The sequence below is a fragment of the Cryptomeria japonica genome, chromosome 2 (genome assembly GCF_030272615.1).
Source record: "Cryptomeria japonica chromosome 2, Sugi_1.0, whole genome shotgun sequence".
NCBI classification, from domain to species: Eukaryota; Viridiplantae; Streptophyta; class Pinopsida; order Cupressales; family Cupressaceae; genus Cryptomeria; species Cryptomeria japonica.
In genome coordinates this window covers 112364112-112380690 of record NC_081406.1, presented here as the reverse complement: position 1 = coordinate 112380690, position 16579 = coordinate 112364112, and the positions used below count along the sequence as shown (strand labels likewise).

At 35.0% G+C, this 16579-nt stretch overlaps 1 protein-coding gene across 1 annotated transcript in view; it reads left to right on the top strand.

Annotated features, from left to right (window-relative positions):
- Window positions 1-16579, top strand: part of LOC131069318 (nicotinamide adenine dinucleotide transporter 1, chloroplastic) — a 189898-nt gene that overhangs the window by 148202 nt on the left and 25117 nt on the right. The window contains exons 4-5 of the mRNA XM_058004682.2: window positions 6193-6244; window positions 6412-6521. Of these exons, the coding sequence (XP_057860665.2) occupies window positions 6193-6244; window positions 6412-6521 (162 nt within the window). The remainder of the gene's footprint in view (window positions 1-6192; window positions 6245-6411; window positions 6522-16579) is intronic.

The following is a 16579-nucleotide window of genomic DNA, read 5'->3' as shown; positions in this document are numbered from 1 at the left end:
GATAATGCAAGAACTGAAGAACAATCACTCTACCGCTTATGCAGCGGGAGGACTAGAAATGAAATAGCAATCAACTCCACCGCTTATTCAACGGGAAGACTGAAAATGAGATTACAATCAACTCAACTGCTTATTCAGCGGAAGGACAAAATTACAATAGATAAGAAGGTGGCAAGCCAACCTCTTCCACTTATGCAATGGGCCAAAGAACAACAATCCAAGTATATAATTGTTAGTACTACTAATCAGCCTTACAATGCAAACATGAATTACAAAATTACTAGAATCATTATCCAAACTAGGCGGCAAGGCCAGCCTCTTCCACTTATGCAATGGGACTAAGAGAGTTCAAATAAATTGTTGTTAGTACTACTAACAAGCATTACAATATGATTCATCATGGATATTCAAATGTCAAAACCCAAACTAACAGCTGCAACTTATTACCAAGACTCTTCACACCACACCCATAGACTCACACACCTGAAAACCAACTTCAACCCCCCAAAACTAAATCTGATATGAATGAACAACAGGCTGGAAATACAGACCAACAACATTAAAATCCTCACAAACACTTCTAAATCACTCCCCACACAATCAAATTATCTTTAAACACACTCCATAGAATCCACACACTCTAAAACTAACTCCACACAAGGGAACACTCCAAACTAACAATTTTTCAGATTTTGATATGCAACCCATGCACTGGAAACACACAGACCAACAACTTAGAAACTCCCAAAAATGCTCGTAACTCTATTCACACTCAACGAAATTACCCCCAAATGGATGCAAATGAGAGATACAAGACATGCGATGAGATTAGAACCAAGAAATTGCACCCAAAACCCCCAAATGAATTTATGCACGCATTCCCAGGCAGCCCAGCATAGTATTGCTAGGAAAGAAGTACGATTTGCATTTAAAAATTAAATACTCAACATTAAGCTCTACAAACTTACAAACTTGATTGCCTGTGGCATAGGAAGAGAACGAGCCACTACCCAGAATGATCTGACACACGAATTGAGAGTTATGAACTAAAACGTGCTATAGCCACACCAAAAACCAACAACACTGAAATCCACACCACACTAAAAATATGCAAATGCACACTAAAATCAAACCACACATTCAGAAGATCCAATCACAGCTAGGAGTGATATCTCACACTCGAAGTCTGTCAAGAGCCCTAGGAGGTATTCACCCTCGAAGATTGTCTGGAGTCATTCCGACAGCATAACAATATATTTTCTCTGAATGCCAAAATGAGAGTCCAAGTCACTTATAACTTTTTGCCAGCCAAATTCAAATTGAAATGCACTCCAAATACTCCCAAACCAAATGCCATTCCATTTAATCCACATTTGGCATTGCATTTCATTTCATTTCCTTGCACAAGTTCGCCCAATTCACATTCACCCAAAATTGCCCTTTTTAATAAATATGTGTCATTAAATAAAGTGTAAAGTGGGCGCCCAACTATGACTTCCAAATAAAAAATATTATTAAGGCAATATACTTAGAAAATCGCCCCATTTGCCTTGAGTTATAATTTAATTATTAACACCATGACGACCCCCTTGAAGTCATGCAAATTTCGCCTAAATAGGCTCGGGATAAAATTAATATTTTCTCCCTTCCTAAGTCGTCCATTCATAAAATAATCAAATATTAATACCTCATACATAAGGTATTAATATATTAAAAATACCTTCTTAAATACTGATTATTGCCAAATTGAGCTAGAGACTGAAGTGCTCGAAATTACCAAAACTGAACTGAGTTGGGGCTCTAAACTGAACTGCTAAAAATAGTCATCTGAGTGAATACAGGATCCTTCCAAAATAATACTACCAGAAATAGCCACTGAGCTGAGCTGCAGAATCCTTGCCAAGAATAGCACAAAAAATGCTATAAAAGACCAACTGCTCAGACTGACCTGCCGGAAATAGCCATTTGAACAGGCCTGCTGACATCCTGCTTGCAGATGCATGTCGAACCATCCTGAAGCTCTCTGAAAACCTAGAAGGAATCCAAAATCCAAACTGTCAAATTCCCACATATACCTCTTGAAAACACCAAAGAATCCTCCTAGAAAATAGAAAACCCTAATTTCTGCTCCCAACTAGCCTACGAGCCTTCGAACTAGGCTAATGGCCAACTGAACTAATCACTGCGGAGAAGGGGACATTACAGTAAAGTTCTATTCCATCACTAAAGAGAAAATTGGTCATATGCAATTTGGTGTCCTTTATGAAAAATAGTTTAAAGAAACATGGACATGGAACTCTACTGCTTATTGTTTTTCTTCTTTGGTATAAAGTTATAAATCATTATTACCTTGACAAAAATACCTATATTTGTTGTGGCTGTTAGCTTATGTGAATTTCATGTTCACTCAAGATGCCTGAAGTTGCTTTATTGTCATGGTGCTCCTATGTATGCCTGCACAATAAATTGAGTTGTTGCCTTCATGTGTTTTCTTTTGTTGAATCATATAGCCTATAAATGTTTTCATCTCTCGCTAAGGAATGGTGGAATATGGTGTGTAGTGTTTTGTAATGTCCCCTTCTTGTTGATGTCTTTCTAGTGGTCCATTAGCCTATTCCTGAGACCCGTAGGCTAGGTGGAATAAAGAATGATGGTCAAGCATTGATGAGGCGAGAACTTACTATTTTTAGTAAGTCAGGGGTTGGCCGTTTTGGTGATACTGTCCTACTGAGCTCTCCATGCTCTGTCACTGGGTGCGAAGATCATGCTTTTCGGAGCAGTAGTTCATGACTTACTATTTTTAGTAAGTTGCAGTATGACATATTTCTATTTTTGGCAGTGGACAGGGTCCCGATCCTGCAGCAGTTCAGTGGTCTTCCTGGCTTAGCTTCATCCTGGTTTTGGCAATAATCAGTATTGGAGTCATAAGTGTCATAAGTGATATAATTAAATATTATTTCCTTATCCTAAGGTTTAATATTTAATTAATTTGATTATTTTTACTACTGATTAATGACTATGGAAATTGCGCATATTATCTCCTAAGTGCTAGGCGAATTTTATGTCTAGAAAGGGACGCCAATTTGATGTGGGAGATATTATTTCTATTCACCACAAATGTTTGCTAAGTCAAAATCGTGGTCTTGTTCTTTTTGGCATAATTCTTTGACTTATGGTTTGGGCGCCATTCTTGGGTTCAAGTGGTAAAGGAAATGCAAATGAAGAAGTTGAATTTGGACGAATTGTAAGCATTTGCATTTGGTTTTGGGGAGTTAGAAGTTATAAATAAGAGCCTTGGGCTCCCATTTTGGTTATCATATGAATTTGCATCGTTATGATGCCAAATTGGCGATTGAAAATCTGAGCTTCGAAGTGTGGCTTCCTAGCTAAGTCTCAATTTCGTATTTGCAAGATAGTACCTAGCTGTGTCCATGTATTTCCAGTGTTGTTGGTGAGTGAGTTGCAGATTGTGGAGTGTGTTGTGTGAGATTGGAGTGTTTTCTGGTTGCTGGTCGCGAAACTGCTGAAAGTGTATTTTGCTCATACCTCTTGGCCAAGTGATTCCATCATTCTAGGTACCGACTCATCCATCCTTCCTACCACAGGCGATGCATCTTGTAAGTTTTTAGCTTCTTATTTTGAGTGTGGATTTTTATATTGAAAATCGAACTTCCCAGGTTAGGTGTTGGGTTTAGTGAGTGCATTGGGAAGCGTGCAAAATAAATATGGGTGTTTTGATAGCTTCCTTTGGGTTTGTTTTCATTGTAGCTGGTGTAGCATTAGTTTAGAACTGATTTTGGGTGAATTGGGTGAGTAATGAGAGACTTATGAGCGTTTTAGTGAATCCATAGGCTGCTAGTTTTGCATTTCCAGCCTGCAGATTTTGATGTTAGCAGAAACTTCATGCTTATTATTTGGATGTTCAGCATTACTCTTCTTCTCTCACTGTCTTGATTATTGTAAGGTTAAGTAGTAGTACTACTAACCAATTTTGGCTTGTAACTCTCATCCCGCTGAAAAGTGGAAGAGGCTGGCTTGCCGCCTATTTCAATTGAATTGTAATCCAGTCCTCCCGTTGTATAAGCGGTTGAGTGATGATTGATTGTAATGGTCCTCCAGCTGCATAAACAGTTGAGTTGAGTTTGTTTGTAATTTCAATCCTCCCGCTGAAATATCGCGATCGAGTGATTTGTGCCTTTGTATGTTTCTCTTCGTTGGTTCACCGCAAAGTTTCTTGCATTCCCGCTGGATAAGCGGAAGGGGTTGGCTTGCCGCCCAGTATTGTATTCCACTTCATTTTTCAGCAGATTTGAGATCTAACGATCCCCTATTCACCGTATGCTCTCACCTTCCCACATTGGGCACTTGGTGATCAGAAAGTGGAAGGGTTGCATTTTTCAGCAAGTTTCCAGTTTATGCTTTCTAACCTTAACGGGTTATCTGTTTGTGGATGATTATTATTGGCCTAAAAACAAAAAAAAATAACTGGGATACTAGATGTTTGCTTCTCAAGAGTGAGTGTTGGCAGAGACCCTTAACCTATTTAATTTCCATAGGCTAATCATGTTGTTGTTATAGGAATACATACATAATTAAATTTAAGTTGTCTTACATTCCTTTTTTATGGGCAACTTTGGTTTAGTTAATTATTTTTATTAAAAGTGACCATTTAAGTCTGAAGTGAGTCTGTACAAGCCTAAAAGTGAATGAAAATTGGTATTAAAGGAACTGCAAGGGAAATTAGACATCTTTGGTCATTTTATTTCTTAATGTGAAGATTGGACATTTTGTTCAACTCAACCTTGGGATGAAAACCCTAAGGGTAATTGGCTTCAAAGAAGGGATTTCTCCCTAGTCAATATAGAGGTGGATTCAAATGTGATTCATAATTGTGCTGAAATAGAGGAGTGGAGATATTGAGCTACATTGCTATACTTTAATAGGTTTAGGGAGTTTGCTGATAACAAATTTATTGAGGCTTCCAAGTAAAATAAATAAAGTCGTTGGGAAGTTGTTTTGTAAAATGGATATTTCAATTTATGCTCTTATCATGTTAGTTGCTACGTCCATTTGAATTTTATGCCTTGAATTGCTGGCCAATACCTTTGTTTGTAAAAAGGATGCCTCGAAACTATTTAAAAACAAAATTATAAATACAAATAAGGAAGAGTCATTATTCAAACTCAGCCACTGACCTGGGGTTGGTGTAGAATTTTGTTAAGAGTATAGCTTGTGTTGAGGGAGATTGGTAGTGATTAGAACTCTAAATCTGTCGTACCAGGTTAAAAAGGGTGGGGGAATGTCCAAAAGACATTGCATGTTGCTTTTGAGGGGTAATATTTTCTATAGGACTGTCTTATCCCATTGTCCAGCTTTGGGAACGTTTGAACTTTTCTAAAAAAGTGATTTCCCACCTTTTTTTCGAAGAGTTGTGTGAGTTTAGGATTGTAAAAAGGCATCACAACTTTTCTAAAGAAGTGGCGCCCACCTTTTTGCCAAGAGTTGTGTGATTGTAGGATTGTAGGAGGGCAATGGAAAGGTTGTAATTGCAGCCCTTGAAAAATAGATTTTGATAAAATTTGGACTCCCTACCAGATGCTTCAGCAAGGGAAGACATGTAATTCCATACCAAAGAAAGCATTCTGAAAATTTAATGCGGAACCAACTGCTAGCTATCAAGGAGGTTGCAGAATCTAATATTATATGCAGTTTGGAAAGTTAGCTTATCACTGTCTTTGTCTCATTGTTGCAGCTCTAACAGTTAAGTGAAAAATTGAATAATTATTCTGAGTTCAGTCTTGTAGCATTTTCTTGATATTTACATCACACCAAACAAACTTTGAAACATTCTATAAGAAACCAAATTTCATAATACAGTGAATACCGCAGCATTAAACCATTGTCATTTCATCAAACATTGACCCTACTCAAAAGAAATTCATTTGATCTCATTACATGGTTGCATGCTGTTTCCTCCAAGCTGCATTCTGTTAAAGTAGTTAGATTTTTTTTGGTTTTATTTTCCTAACTTCCATAACTTGCTTATTTTCACAAATCATGATAGTTGGGCATGCTTTTTGCTCCCCTTAAGAATAAACTAGGTAAGAAATTTATTACGTTATAATAGTGAGTGCATCATTTCACTTAATTATTGAAATGACATCAAATAAATTTATATTTTTGCAAATGCAGGTCTACTTCACTGTATACGAGCAATTAAAAAAATTGCTACAGCCACAAAAGGGTAATGTATATTTGCTGCCATCTTGCTAAATTTTTTGTATGTATTGAGATTTATGGATCAATAATAGCATGGATAATTAATTTCTCTTTTATTTGATGCAATTTCAATTTGTGTGTTTTTTGTAATAATTACTCTTATATTATATTGTATGATTGTTTATCCTTTAGATCCACATAATGAAATTTCAGTAGGAGCCAATGTGATAGCTGCAGCAGGTGCAGGTGCTGCCACTGCCATTGTTACCAATCCTTTATGGGTAGTAAAGACCAGGCTTCAGGTGAGTCTAATAATTTGTCATGCTGCTGGTTGGATAAGGACCATAATGCTAAATCTTTCTTTTACTTAACATGTTCAAACTGGTTTTAAACTTATGTTGAGATTTTGAACTTGACACTTTGACATGAATCGAATGCCAATCTAAGAAGGATATTTAAGTCAAACGTAGTTAGCACCAATTTGGTTCCTTTGGTACATAAGCTTTCACAGATGAAACCACAAGTTTGTCAAAGAATCAAATATAAATGGTACTTTTAAACTTCTTTTGTGTTCATTGTTTGCATCTGAAATGCTATGGTTGTTTTTTTAACCACATTAGCTTTACCCCTGCTAGTTGTGCTTTTCATTATTTCGTTACATTTCATAACTGAGGGTTCCTTTCATCTCAACAATTTGCAGTTCAGTAACTGAAACTGAAAGTATGTTTGAGTCCTATTTAGAGTTTAATTGACATGCAACTCTTTATCAAGCCAAGCATGGACATGGTCAGGAAGTTGACACTGCTCCTGTGCTTGCACCCATTCAAAGACCTTAGGCTAATACATCTGTGCCAAATTGGTCCAATGCTGACATGATGCAAACAGAAGACTTGGAAAATCAAAAAACAAACAATGGTTGTGAGTAGGTATTCCTGCTGGTTTATTTATTTTCCATTGCAAGCTTGGGGCAGCATGGTGTAATTCTCCTACTGCAAAATTTCAACCTCCACTCTATAAATGGAAAAACACCATAGCAAGGCTTGCCTTATGATTTGATTGTAGACAGCCCATAGGGAATTTAGTGCAGTTGTGTTCTTAGTCACGTCTTTTACTTTCTTTAGTGCTCTTGAATGCTGTTGCATGGTGTGATTCTCCTAACGAAGATTATCAACCTCCACTGTAAATGCAAAATACCTTTTTTGTGAAAAAGCTATAGCATATGGCTTTCCTTATTATGGGACTGTATTCAGCCCATGGGGAATATTATGCAGCTAGATGTGTTCTTAGTTATGTCTTTTACTTTCTTTAGGAGTGTGAATCTTGTAGCCAGGTGTTGAAAGTTCAAAGGATAATAACAGCTTTAGATCATAAGATTCTGCCAGACAAGTGCTATTGTAAAGAATTTCAGTTATCAGAAATGTGCCAGGCCTAGCGAGATTTTCTTTTCCTTGGCTGAACAAGATGTGATATTACAAACTTCGGTTATTTATATTTCATAATGGTCTTCCATACAAAATCTGAACATTATTTGATGCAAAAATCACACACAATCGAATCCGGAAGGAGCTGACTATTATAAACATGTTTGATTTAATCTTTCTTGAAAGTATTAATTTCTTCTAAATGTAAAGGATAGTAGACTCCCACCAAGGTTGATTTAAATTAATCACTTCAAAATGAAGGAAATGATAACAAGGCAAACACCTGTGCATGATTCTATCCTATAATATTTGACAATTGATACTGTTTTAGTCATTTCCCTTTTGAGTGCAAGGCGCCAACAATAAATTGTAATAAAAGTTAGTTACAGTCAGTATTGTATAGCTTCGTCTACCCACATCAAGAAATTATTTACAATAAATGTTAGATAGTGTAGCAATAATGTACATAATCATACGAGTAATAGGATAATAGTTTTTATTTTATATATCCTAGCTGCACTATACACTGAACAGTCATTGTCATATTGTTAAATATGTACATTTTGATTAAGATGAATGTTAAAGCTGTCATTGAATATTTTTGTTGTTGTCCAAGTCCTATTCATTTGTCAATCTTTTCTTGCATTGCATTCTTGGGTCTGACATAGGTATAAAAGTAGGATGAAAAACTTTGGCTGAAGGAGACAAATGAACAAGAAAAATAGCCAAACATATTCTAGATGACATTCTATGAGCATTACTAAACCCAACAAAGCAGTCAAAATGGAGAAAGTAAAATGGGTTGATTTTCAATGAAATTAGCCTTCCTTTGAGTTGCTTTCTTTAATTCCTCACACGCCCCCTGTTCTTTAATATGATTCAAACTTCACCCTTTCTCTCAAAGATGACGTCCAATCAGAACTCAATGAATGGCATCCAGAATGTCATCCAGTCATCAGATAAGAAGTGAATGAATCGCAGCTCCTCTACCTTTTATTCGATTCCTTAATTTTGAGTAGGATTTTCAATGAATAGTATACCTAAATTGAATGTGTAGTAGCACCCAAAGTATTTGACAAAAGATATCTGTCTGCAGATAATTTATAACAAAATCTTCAATTTTCAACCACTGGAAATGAGCAAGCATTTGGAAATTGTCATGTCCCCTCCTTGATCGTTACATATATATAGCATAAATGAAACAATTATTATTATTAAGTAATATAATATTTATCAACGAATAATTATTTGAAATTATTAAATATTTATCTATTTATTAAATATTTATTAAAATTTATGATTAATAATATTCTCAATATTTATTAATTAATATTATTAATATTTTATTAATGTTCATTAATATTTATTATATATAAATATACACACACATATATGGATATGAGCACATGTATATATCCACATACAAAATAGAGATGCAGCAAATAATGCAATACCCACATTAGTACAGGCTACTAATCCATCGTCAAAGAGGAAGTTCGATTAATCAAACAAATATCGACTCACATCATGATTAAGGTATAAACCAAACAACAAATGATTGAAATGAATCATCTTAGGAATAAGTTGACTAATCCAATGATTAGCCATAATCACAAATAAGACAATGATTTGAAATTGCTAATGGCAATTATGATAAGCAAACCGATTGCTATGAAAACAAACGTTGAAAACATTAAATCAGCTATTATTACCCTAGAAGCGATTGAGGAAAGAAAAATAATCATTAGCACTATCAGAATAATCATAATTCAAAGAGACGTGATGCTTTATTAACTTAAAGGGGTTGCGATTTGATGAAGACACAACTCTTCAGTAATTGAAGAGTCGCAACTCCTAACGGAGGAAGTTATATAAGGAAGAATCAGCATGTGAGTTTGAGGGGGGTAAGAAAAAGGGAGACAAGATGACTAATCCAAAACTGTCATAGAGTTTACCAACAACAACATCCTTGCTATTGGTGGTATGCATGGAATGTGCTTAATAAGTATGTGTAATATATGAAGCCCGATAATGTCTTTATATAGAATTTGAATAATAATATTGACTTAGACTGAAATATTTGCTATGGCAATACATAATTTTAGGATAGTGGTAGACCAGATTTGACATGATCAGTTATGTCTTCCATTATGTAATGTCCTTTTCCAACTAGTGATCACTCCTGGTGAGGAATAGCCTATTCAGGAGGCCCGTAGGCTATTTTTGGCAAAACTAGGGTTTCAGATTTTGAGTAGGAAGCAGTTGTAGTTTGGGACTTCTGATTGTGGATTTTTTCTGGGTTTTCAGAGAGCTTCGTAGTGGTGATACATGCATTGCGTTCAATTGAGGTTTGCATACTTACTATTTTTAGTAAGTAGGGTTAGAATAGCACATTTTTCTGGGTTTTTCAGGAGTTTTCCGACAGTATGACATGCAACTTCATCTGACTATTCTTTAGTGGACTTACTATTTTTAGTAAGTAACAGTTGGTCCGGGTTTGTGCCCTAATGAAGATGCAAGTCACTATTTTTAGTAAGTATGATTTTTTAGGGTTTCAGTTGAGCCAGGTAGCATTGACTATTTTTGGCAATCTTATGGGATGACTCAGTGACTCAGTAGTATTTCTGACAGGCAGAGTTGAGTTTAGAATGCAGTTTATTGGACTTAGTCATTTATCATTTGATGAATGACTAGCTGTGATTGGATCTTTTGAATGTGTAGTTCGATTTTTGTGGGCATTGTTTTGTGTGGAAGCTTATTTTGGGGCGATTTCTACCTTAGAATGGCGAGTTTTTTGGTGTGGTGTGTGATTTTTCCAAGGAGGCCGAATCTACTTGCTGGTCGTACCCTCCTTGCTGGCCGTATTTTCTTGGTGTGTGCTTTGCTGGGCGTGTTTGGTGTGATTGTGTGGGCAATTGGTGGTGTGAGTCAGTGTTTGCTTGCTTCTTTGGGTGTTGTGCAAGTCTCCAGTGTTGCTCAAGCTTCGTTGGAGAGCTCTTCATTGTGTTTGTTGTGGTTCGTGGTGGTGGTTGTGGAATTTGCAACAGGTTGTTTTCTATAACAGTAGATTGGTATAGTGGTTTCTCATATCTTGCATTGTACTTCTCTCATAGTTCAGTATTTGTGTTAGCTTGTATCTTTTCATTCTCTTTCATCTTAAGTGATGTTTATTGTAAAGCTAAATGGTAGTACCATTAGCTGTTTCAGTTTTCTTTCCTCTGTAATTCTCACTGCACAAGTGGAGGCTGGCCTAGCCGCCTTCAATGATTGTAATTTTTGTTTGTAACTGTCCTCTCGCTGAATAAGCAGTTGAGTCGATTGTAATGATGTCCTCCCGTTGAATAAGCAGCGGAGTTGATAATATTTTCATTTCTAGTACTCTTGTTGCATAAGCAGTTGAGTGATTGTTTTTTTCAGTGTTTGGTTTGTTCCTAGCAGATTTATGCTAGGAAATTTCTGAGTTTCTATCTCCCACTCAATAAGCGGAAGGGGCTGGCTTGCTGCCCAAATTTGTAATCAATTTCAGTTTTCAAGCATCTAACGATCCCCTGAACACTGTATGCTCTCACCCTTCCAGATTGGGCTCTCGGTGATGAAAAGGTGGAAAGGGTTACTTTCAACAGCATTGAGATTATCTTTCCTAACCTTAACGAGTGCTTGAAGTGTTTGTTGTGTTTAAAAATAAAATAAAATTTGTTGGGGATATCACACATTACCAGCTCCTAAATATATTAATAACTAAAATTGTTTTAAGCAGTGGTAGTATTATAATTTATATAATAGGTTATTAGCAAATACATAAATCATTGGTAATAGTATTTAATTCATTTATTTATTTGTTTATATGTTCAAATCAGAATAAGGATCATATATATATATATATTGGTTTAAATAGACAAATAACGACATTAGATTGTAAACCAACAAGAGTTCATAAGCTACTAAACAGTCAGAAGAATATATATATATATATATATATAATTTAAATAGACAAATAACGACATTAGATTGTAAACCAACAAGAGTTCAGAAGCTACTAAACAGTAAGAAGAATATGTTTATATTTAATAATTCTTGTTACTACCGTTAATGTTTAAGAAGTTGGGAATTGAGATGTTTCCAAAGAGGCATAGTCTAAATCCAAGCAATAGTTTAAGTCCCAAGATAGGGTGGGAATCAGCAACCTGTAAATCTTGAGGGAACCTATTGTATTGTGGTATCCAAGCATTTTAGTAACAAAAACCATTGTCTTCGTCCTTAAAGTTGAAGCAGTAATAAAAGTGGACATTCGCATTTAGAATTATGAATGAGATAATTAATTACCTAGTATAATGAATGAACAATTTAATATTTGATAAATCAGTTGAACTGTGGAATATCACCAATTTGATTCATGTCAAGATGGAATTGTTACCTAATCAATCTAGTTTAAGTCGTAAGTATATTGAAATAGATTAATTGTGGTTCAAACTGACCTAAACCTAGTAGTGGACATTACATAAATGATATTTCAAAATAAATCTTCTTAATCTTCATAATCTATCTGCAATGTGCATACTTGTGAATCCTATATGAATCTACCACGTAATTGGCTAGGAGGGTTTTTCTCCTTGAAACCAATCTCGTTTTATGTTTTTTGTCCTACAGAAAAATTTGAATAATCACTCAATGTTCATAGCTGGGGTTTTACAAATGAAAATGCTAAGAATGAACTCTCTTCTCAAACCTCCTCTTTATACACTTTTCAGAAATAATAAAATATTATTTTCCCACAACTTATAATTTTCCCTCCAAAAGTGACTTTACAATTTAACTTTATATTTTGGGCCCCATAAAAGTCACTTTTTAATTAAACTATCCAATTTAATAAAAATAATTATTTAAATGTAAGATACCCAAAAACTGACCTTTTTTAGACAACTTAATTTAATTAATTGGTTATTTCCTTCTTACCTCCCAAATAGAAATTAAAGTAGGCTAAGGGTCTCCACCAATCACTTATGTGTACAAAGGGGAGATTAAAACTTAGTTTGCAATAATGTCATAATAACAACACAAAGTTGTAACTTGTAACTAAGTCAAGGATCTGCAATAACTCAGTAACATCATGTAGATAGAATGAAGATGAGATGCACCTCCATGAAAGATCCAATATCACTAGTTTGTTCTCCCATGACAACTATAAATGTTGTGTAGACTCAATATTGCCAATATCAACCACAATTAACTATTAAGGTTTAAATGTGACATCAGGATGAGAATTACTCCTTTCGCCAACAAGGTTTTCATCCATTGATGTGTGATATTTTAAAGGTTTTCATCATTCAACCTCTTGTGAATCTAATTGTTTTTGTCCTCATATTTGTGTGCTCAAATGCTAGGGTTTTAGAACAACTTCAACTCAGGCTTTGGAATGTTTTCATAATGCTTCCTTTGTTTAGACCATAAATCCTTAATACCCTCCGAAAGAAAGTTGAAGACTATATTGAATGCCAAACTCGCAGCTAATACATGACAGAGAATGCCCATACCTAATGGAAGGTGTTTTCCTTCAAGATGGAATTGAAAACTTACCATGTGCACTTGAATATACTCCAAAGGCATGGGGGATGTTTTCTTGTGACATACAATTGTCCTCTACAATAATGGTGCGATGTCTTGTAGACTTTGAAATCTTAACAAATGTATAAATGGTGTCCCCCTTGTTTTTTTATTGCTAGAGGTCGACTTGGATCCATGTCCCTATTATTAAATAATCCCTTTATGCATTGGGAATCTTCGACAAGGAGGTTCATCCAATTGAGAATTAATGGTAGTTTGGTCGTGCAAGGAGATGGGTGAGGTGAACAATGAAAAGAGGTGGGAATGTTGGAGTTCAAGTGTTGAGAGTACTCCATGACACATACCATAAGTCAGGGGTTGGGTTTCAAAAGGGAGGCGTACTAGTGAGAGGAAGTTTGACTCTTTGAAGGCTTGTGAAGGAGTGGGGTTTGGTAGAGAGGTAAGACAATATGGGAAAATCTAAAGTCTTGATCAGATAAGAAATGAAAGTAGAGAGAATAGGAGGTATGACAATATGGGGAAGTTTGATACAACAACAAAAAATAGAGGAAAGGGCATGTTGAGAAAGGAAACTTTATAACTTTGATGACCTACTCTTATTTTAAAAATTGGACATGCTTCCATAATTGCTAACTTCAATGACCTTAGGAAAATATATGGGCGATGGAGATTAAAAAACACATACACAATATTAGGTCAAGGGAGACATGGAAAATAGGAAATAGGAAATTTGGTCTATAACATAGGTTGTTACAAAAGGGGACATGACAATAGAGACAAGCATGGAATGGATAGGAGTTTTAAAATTCCAATGATAATGATCATGACCTAGAGTAAATGTTCTCTAAGCTTGTGAGCCAAGGAATGGTACCTTTGGTTTGAGCGTCTAAATTGGTTTCTATGAAGAATTCCCTATATTTATGAGTAGAGTGATCCCTATTAGACATTGTGTGATGACTAGGAGGAGAAACGCTTCAATTCAAATGAGTGCTATATTTTTTGGCATTTCACTAAAGGGGAATACATGTATTTTCGTACCAAGTCTAGACAATATGTTATCCATTCTAATTATTGGTTTTGCATCAAACCCATGACTTCCCTATATGCTTGCTTCATTAGGGTTTTTTCATCTTCTTTTGCTACTTCCAAAGATTGGTCTATTTGAAGAGGAGGGGGTTGACAACAACAAAGAAGGATCAAACCACTAACATCAAAGTGAGGGAGAGAGCATTTGGTGAAATTATTGACATCCTTTTTGCCAAGTTATTGTTGTCTGGTAGGTCCATATTGATAGAGACATATTCTTTAGAATTTTGGTTCATAGTTTGGGGATGACCTTCAGTTTCTTGGGTTCAATGTTTTTTAAGCCTCTTCTTTACTTAGAGAAGGATGCCTTGAGCCATGGATGATATCAATTTGAAGGAATAATTGGATCTACAATCAAAGGAAACTAAAACAAATCAACTATTCAAAAGCTAAGAGTAGTAGTAGGAATAAAACAACACCCTGAAAAACAAACAAATTTGGATCTTATTGATCTCATAAATGGATCTGGGTCATACTAATCACCTAAAATCCAAACATGACTAGGAGTGATTGTGCCATGGAAAAGCGAGACAATTGATGTGACATTATGGGGCCCATTTGAATATCAAGGGAAGGTGTGAGATTTATACAAGGATTAGCAGACTAAAATAGTCAAATTAAGCCTGAAATTATTGGGGCTGTCATATTTGCAAAAACTTACATTATTGTAACCAATTCACATGATTGGGCTAAGAACAAGTTATTAAATTATTAAGGTTCTCTATAGGGTATATAATGGTTAAAGATCATTGTGACAAGGTGTACCAATGCATGGTAAAGAGATCTAACATCTAGTTGGAAGATAGATTTGGGGTTTTGATGTAATGTCCCCAATTAGACAACTCAGGAATTAAATAAAAAATACGAAATACCAAAAAGCCTACAAAATTAAATAGATTGAAATGATTAGAAAATACCAACTACCAAAAAGTGTACTAAATTAAATGTTGATAAGCAATATATGATAATTGCAAACCCTTTCTAAACATATATGCAACTTCAAACAGAAAATACAAACCCTCATAAACTAATATATACCCTTGAATGCAATACTAATTAGTTACAAGCTACAACAATAGATCAGAATTTAAGATGTCAAAATTGTTGGAAATATTGTAATCATATTGTTGTCGTTGATTTTAGAGGAGAATTTATTATCTGCCCAAGAGTGTTGTCATTAATAGAGAATGTATTGAAGATGTTATTATGGCAAGAAGAGGTTTCAACATGAGGAGTGTTGACAGAAAAACTTGACTGGAGTCTAAGGTGTAATTTTTTGTCATATGTAGTAAGCCTTGGTGTGATGATGCAATAAAAAGGGAGAACTTATATATGTAATAAGTATAAACCAAACTATAATAAATTACATTCATTCATATATATACATCCACAACATAATATATTCATATACTTTTACGGCTTACACATCTTATAATTCCTTCATCATTATTCATTCATATATACATATATCACATATATCTTTCACATTTCCTTATTCTCACATATTTAGTTCATATTATTCCACACTCTTATCTCCACTTTTCCCTGTTTATATAACCTCTTTATGCCTTTCCATCCTATCCATTCATAATAACTCTTAATTATCTTACTCCCATGAAGTTACCTTTTCCTCTATAATATTTTACACTTTTATATCTTCTTTTGGTATATTAGTGGTTTTTAAAGGCTATTTAAGTGGTATATAATGGATGTATGGGTGTAGAAATGACCCAAATGATATTTTTGGTGCCTTATTGCTATCTATATCCTACCAACAAGGAGGAAGTCAAGAAGAGTCGCTTAATATGATTCCTGGTTTGACTATGTGCAACAAGAGACATAAGAGTGAGTCATGGAGAGAATAGAAGATATAAATGTGATGAGATAGGACGCAAACTTACATTACATCCTTGGTGAATGCTGGCCGACCTCTCTTTGCTTATTGGCATGTATGAATATTAATTGCTCAAGTTAACATGTAATTGAGGAGCAGCGATTAACATACAATAATACTAATGAACATATGATAATAATGATCAGCAATTATGTTCATTAAGGCAGCAATTAAAATATTACAAAGGCAACAATCTCTATTAGCAAAGGGCAGCAATCAAATGCAAAAAGCATATCAAGTACATTGTCAAAGGCTGCGATCAGGTTGAAGGGACAATAGTTAATTATTAAGGACATCACTCTTCCAAAGGATGTCTCTCTTCATGTACAGGCATGAGGATATGTAGATATAAAAGTTGATAGGGGAATGTGGAAAATAATGTAAGTGGAGAAAAAGA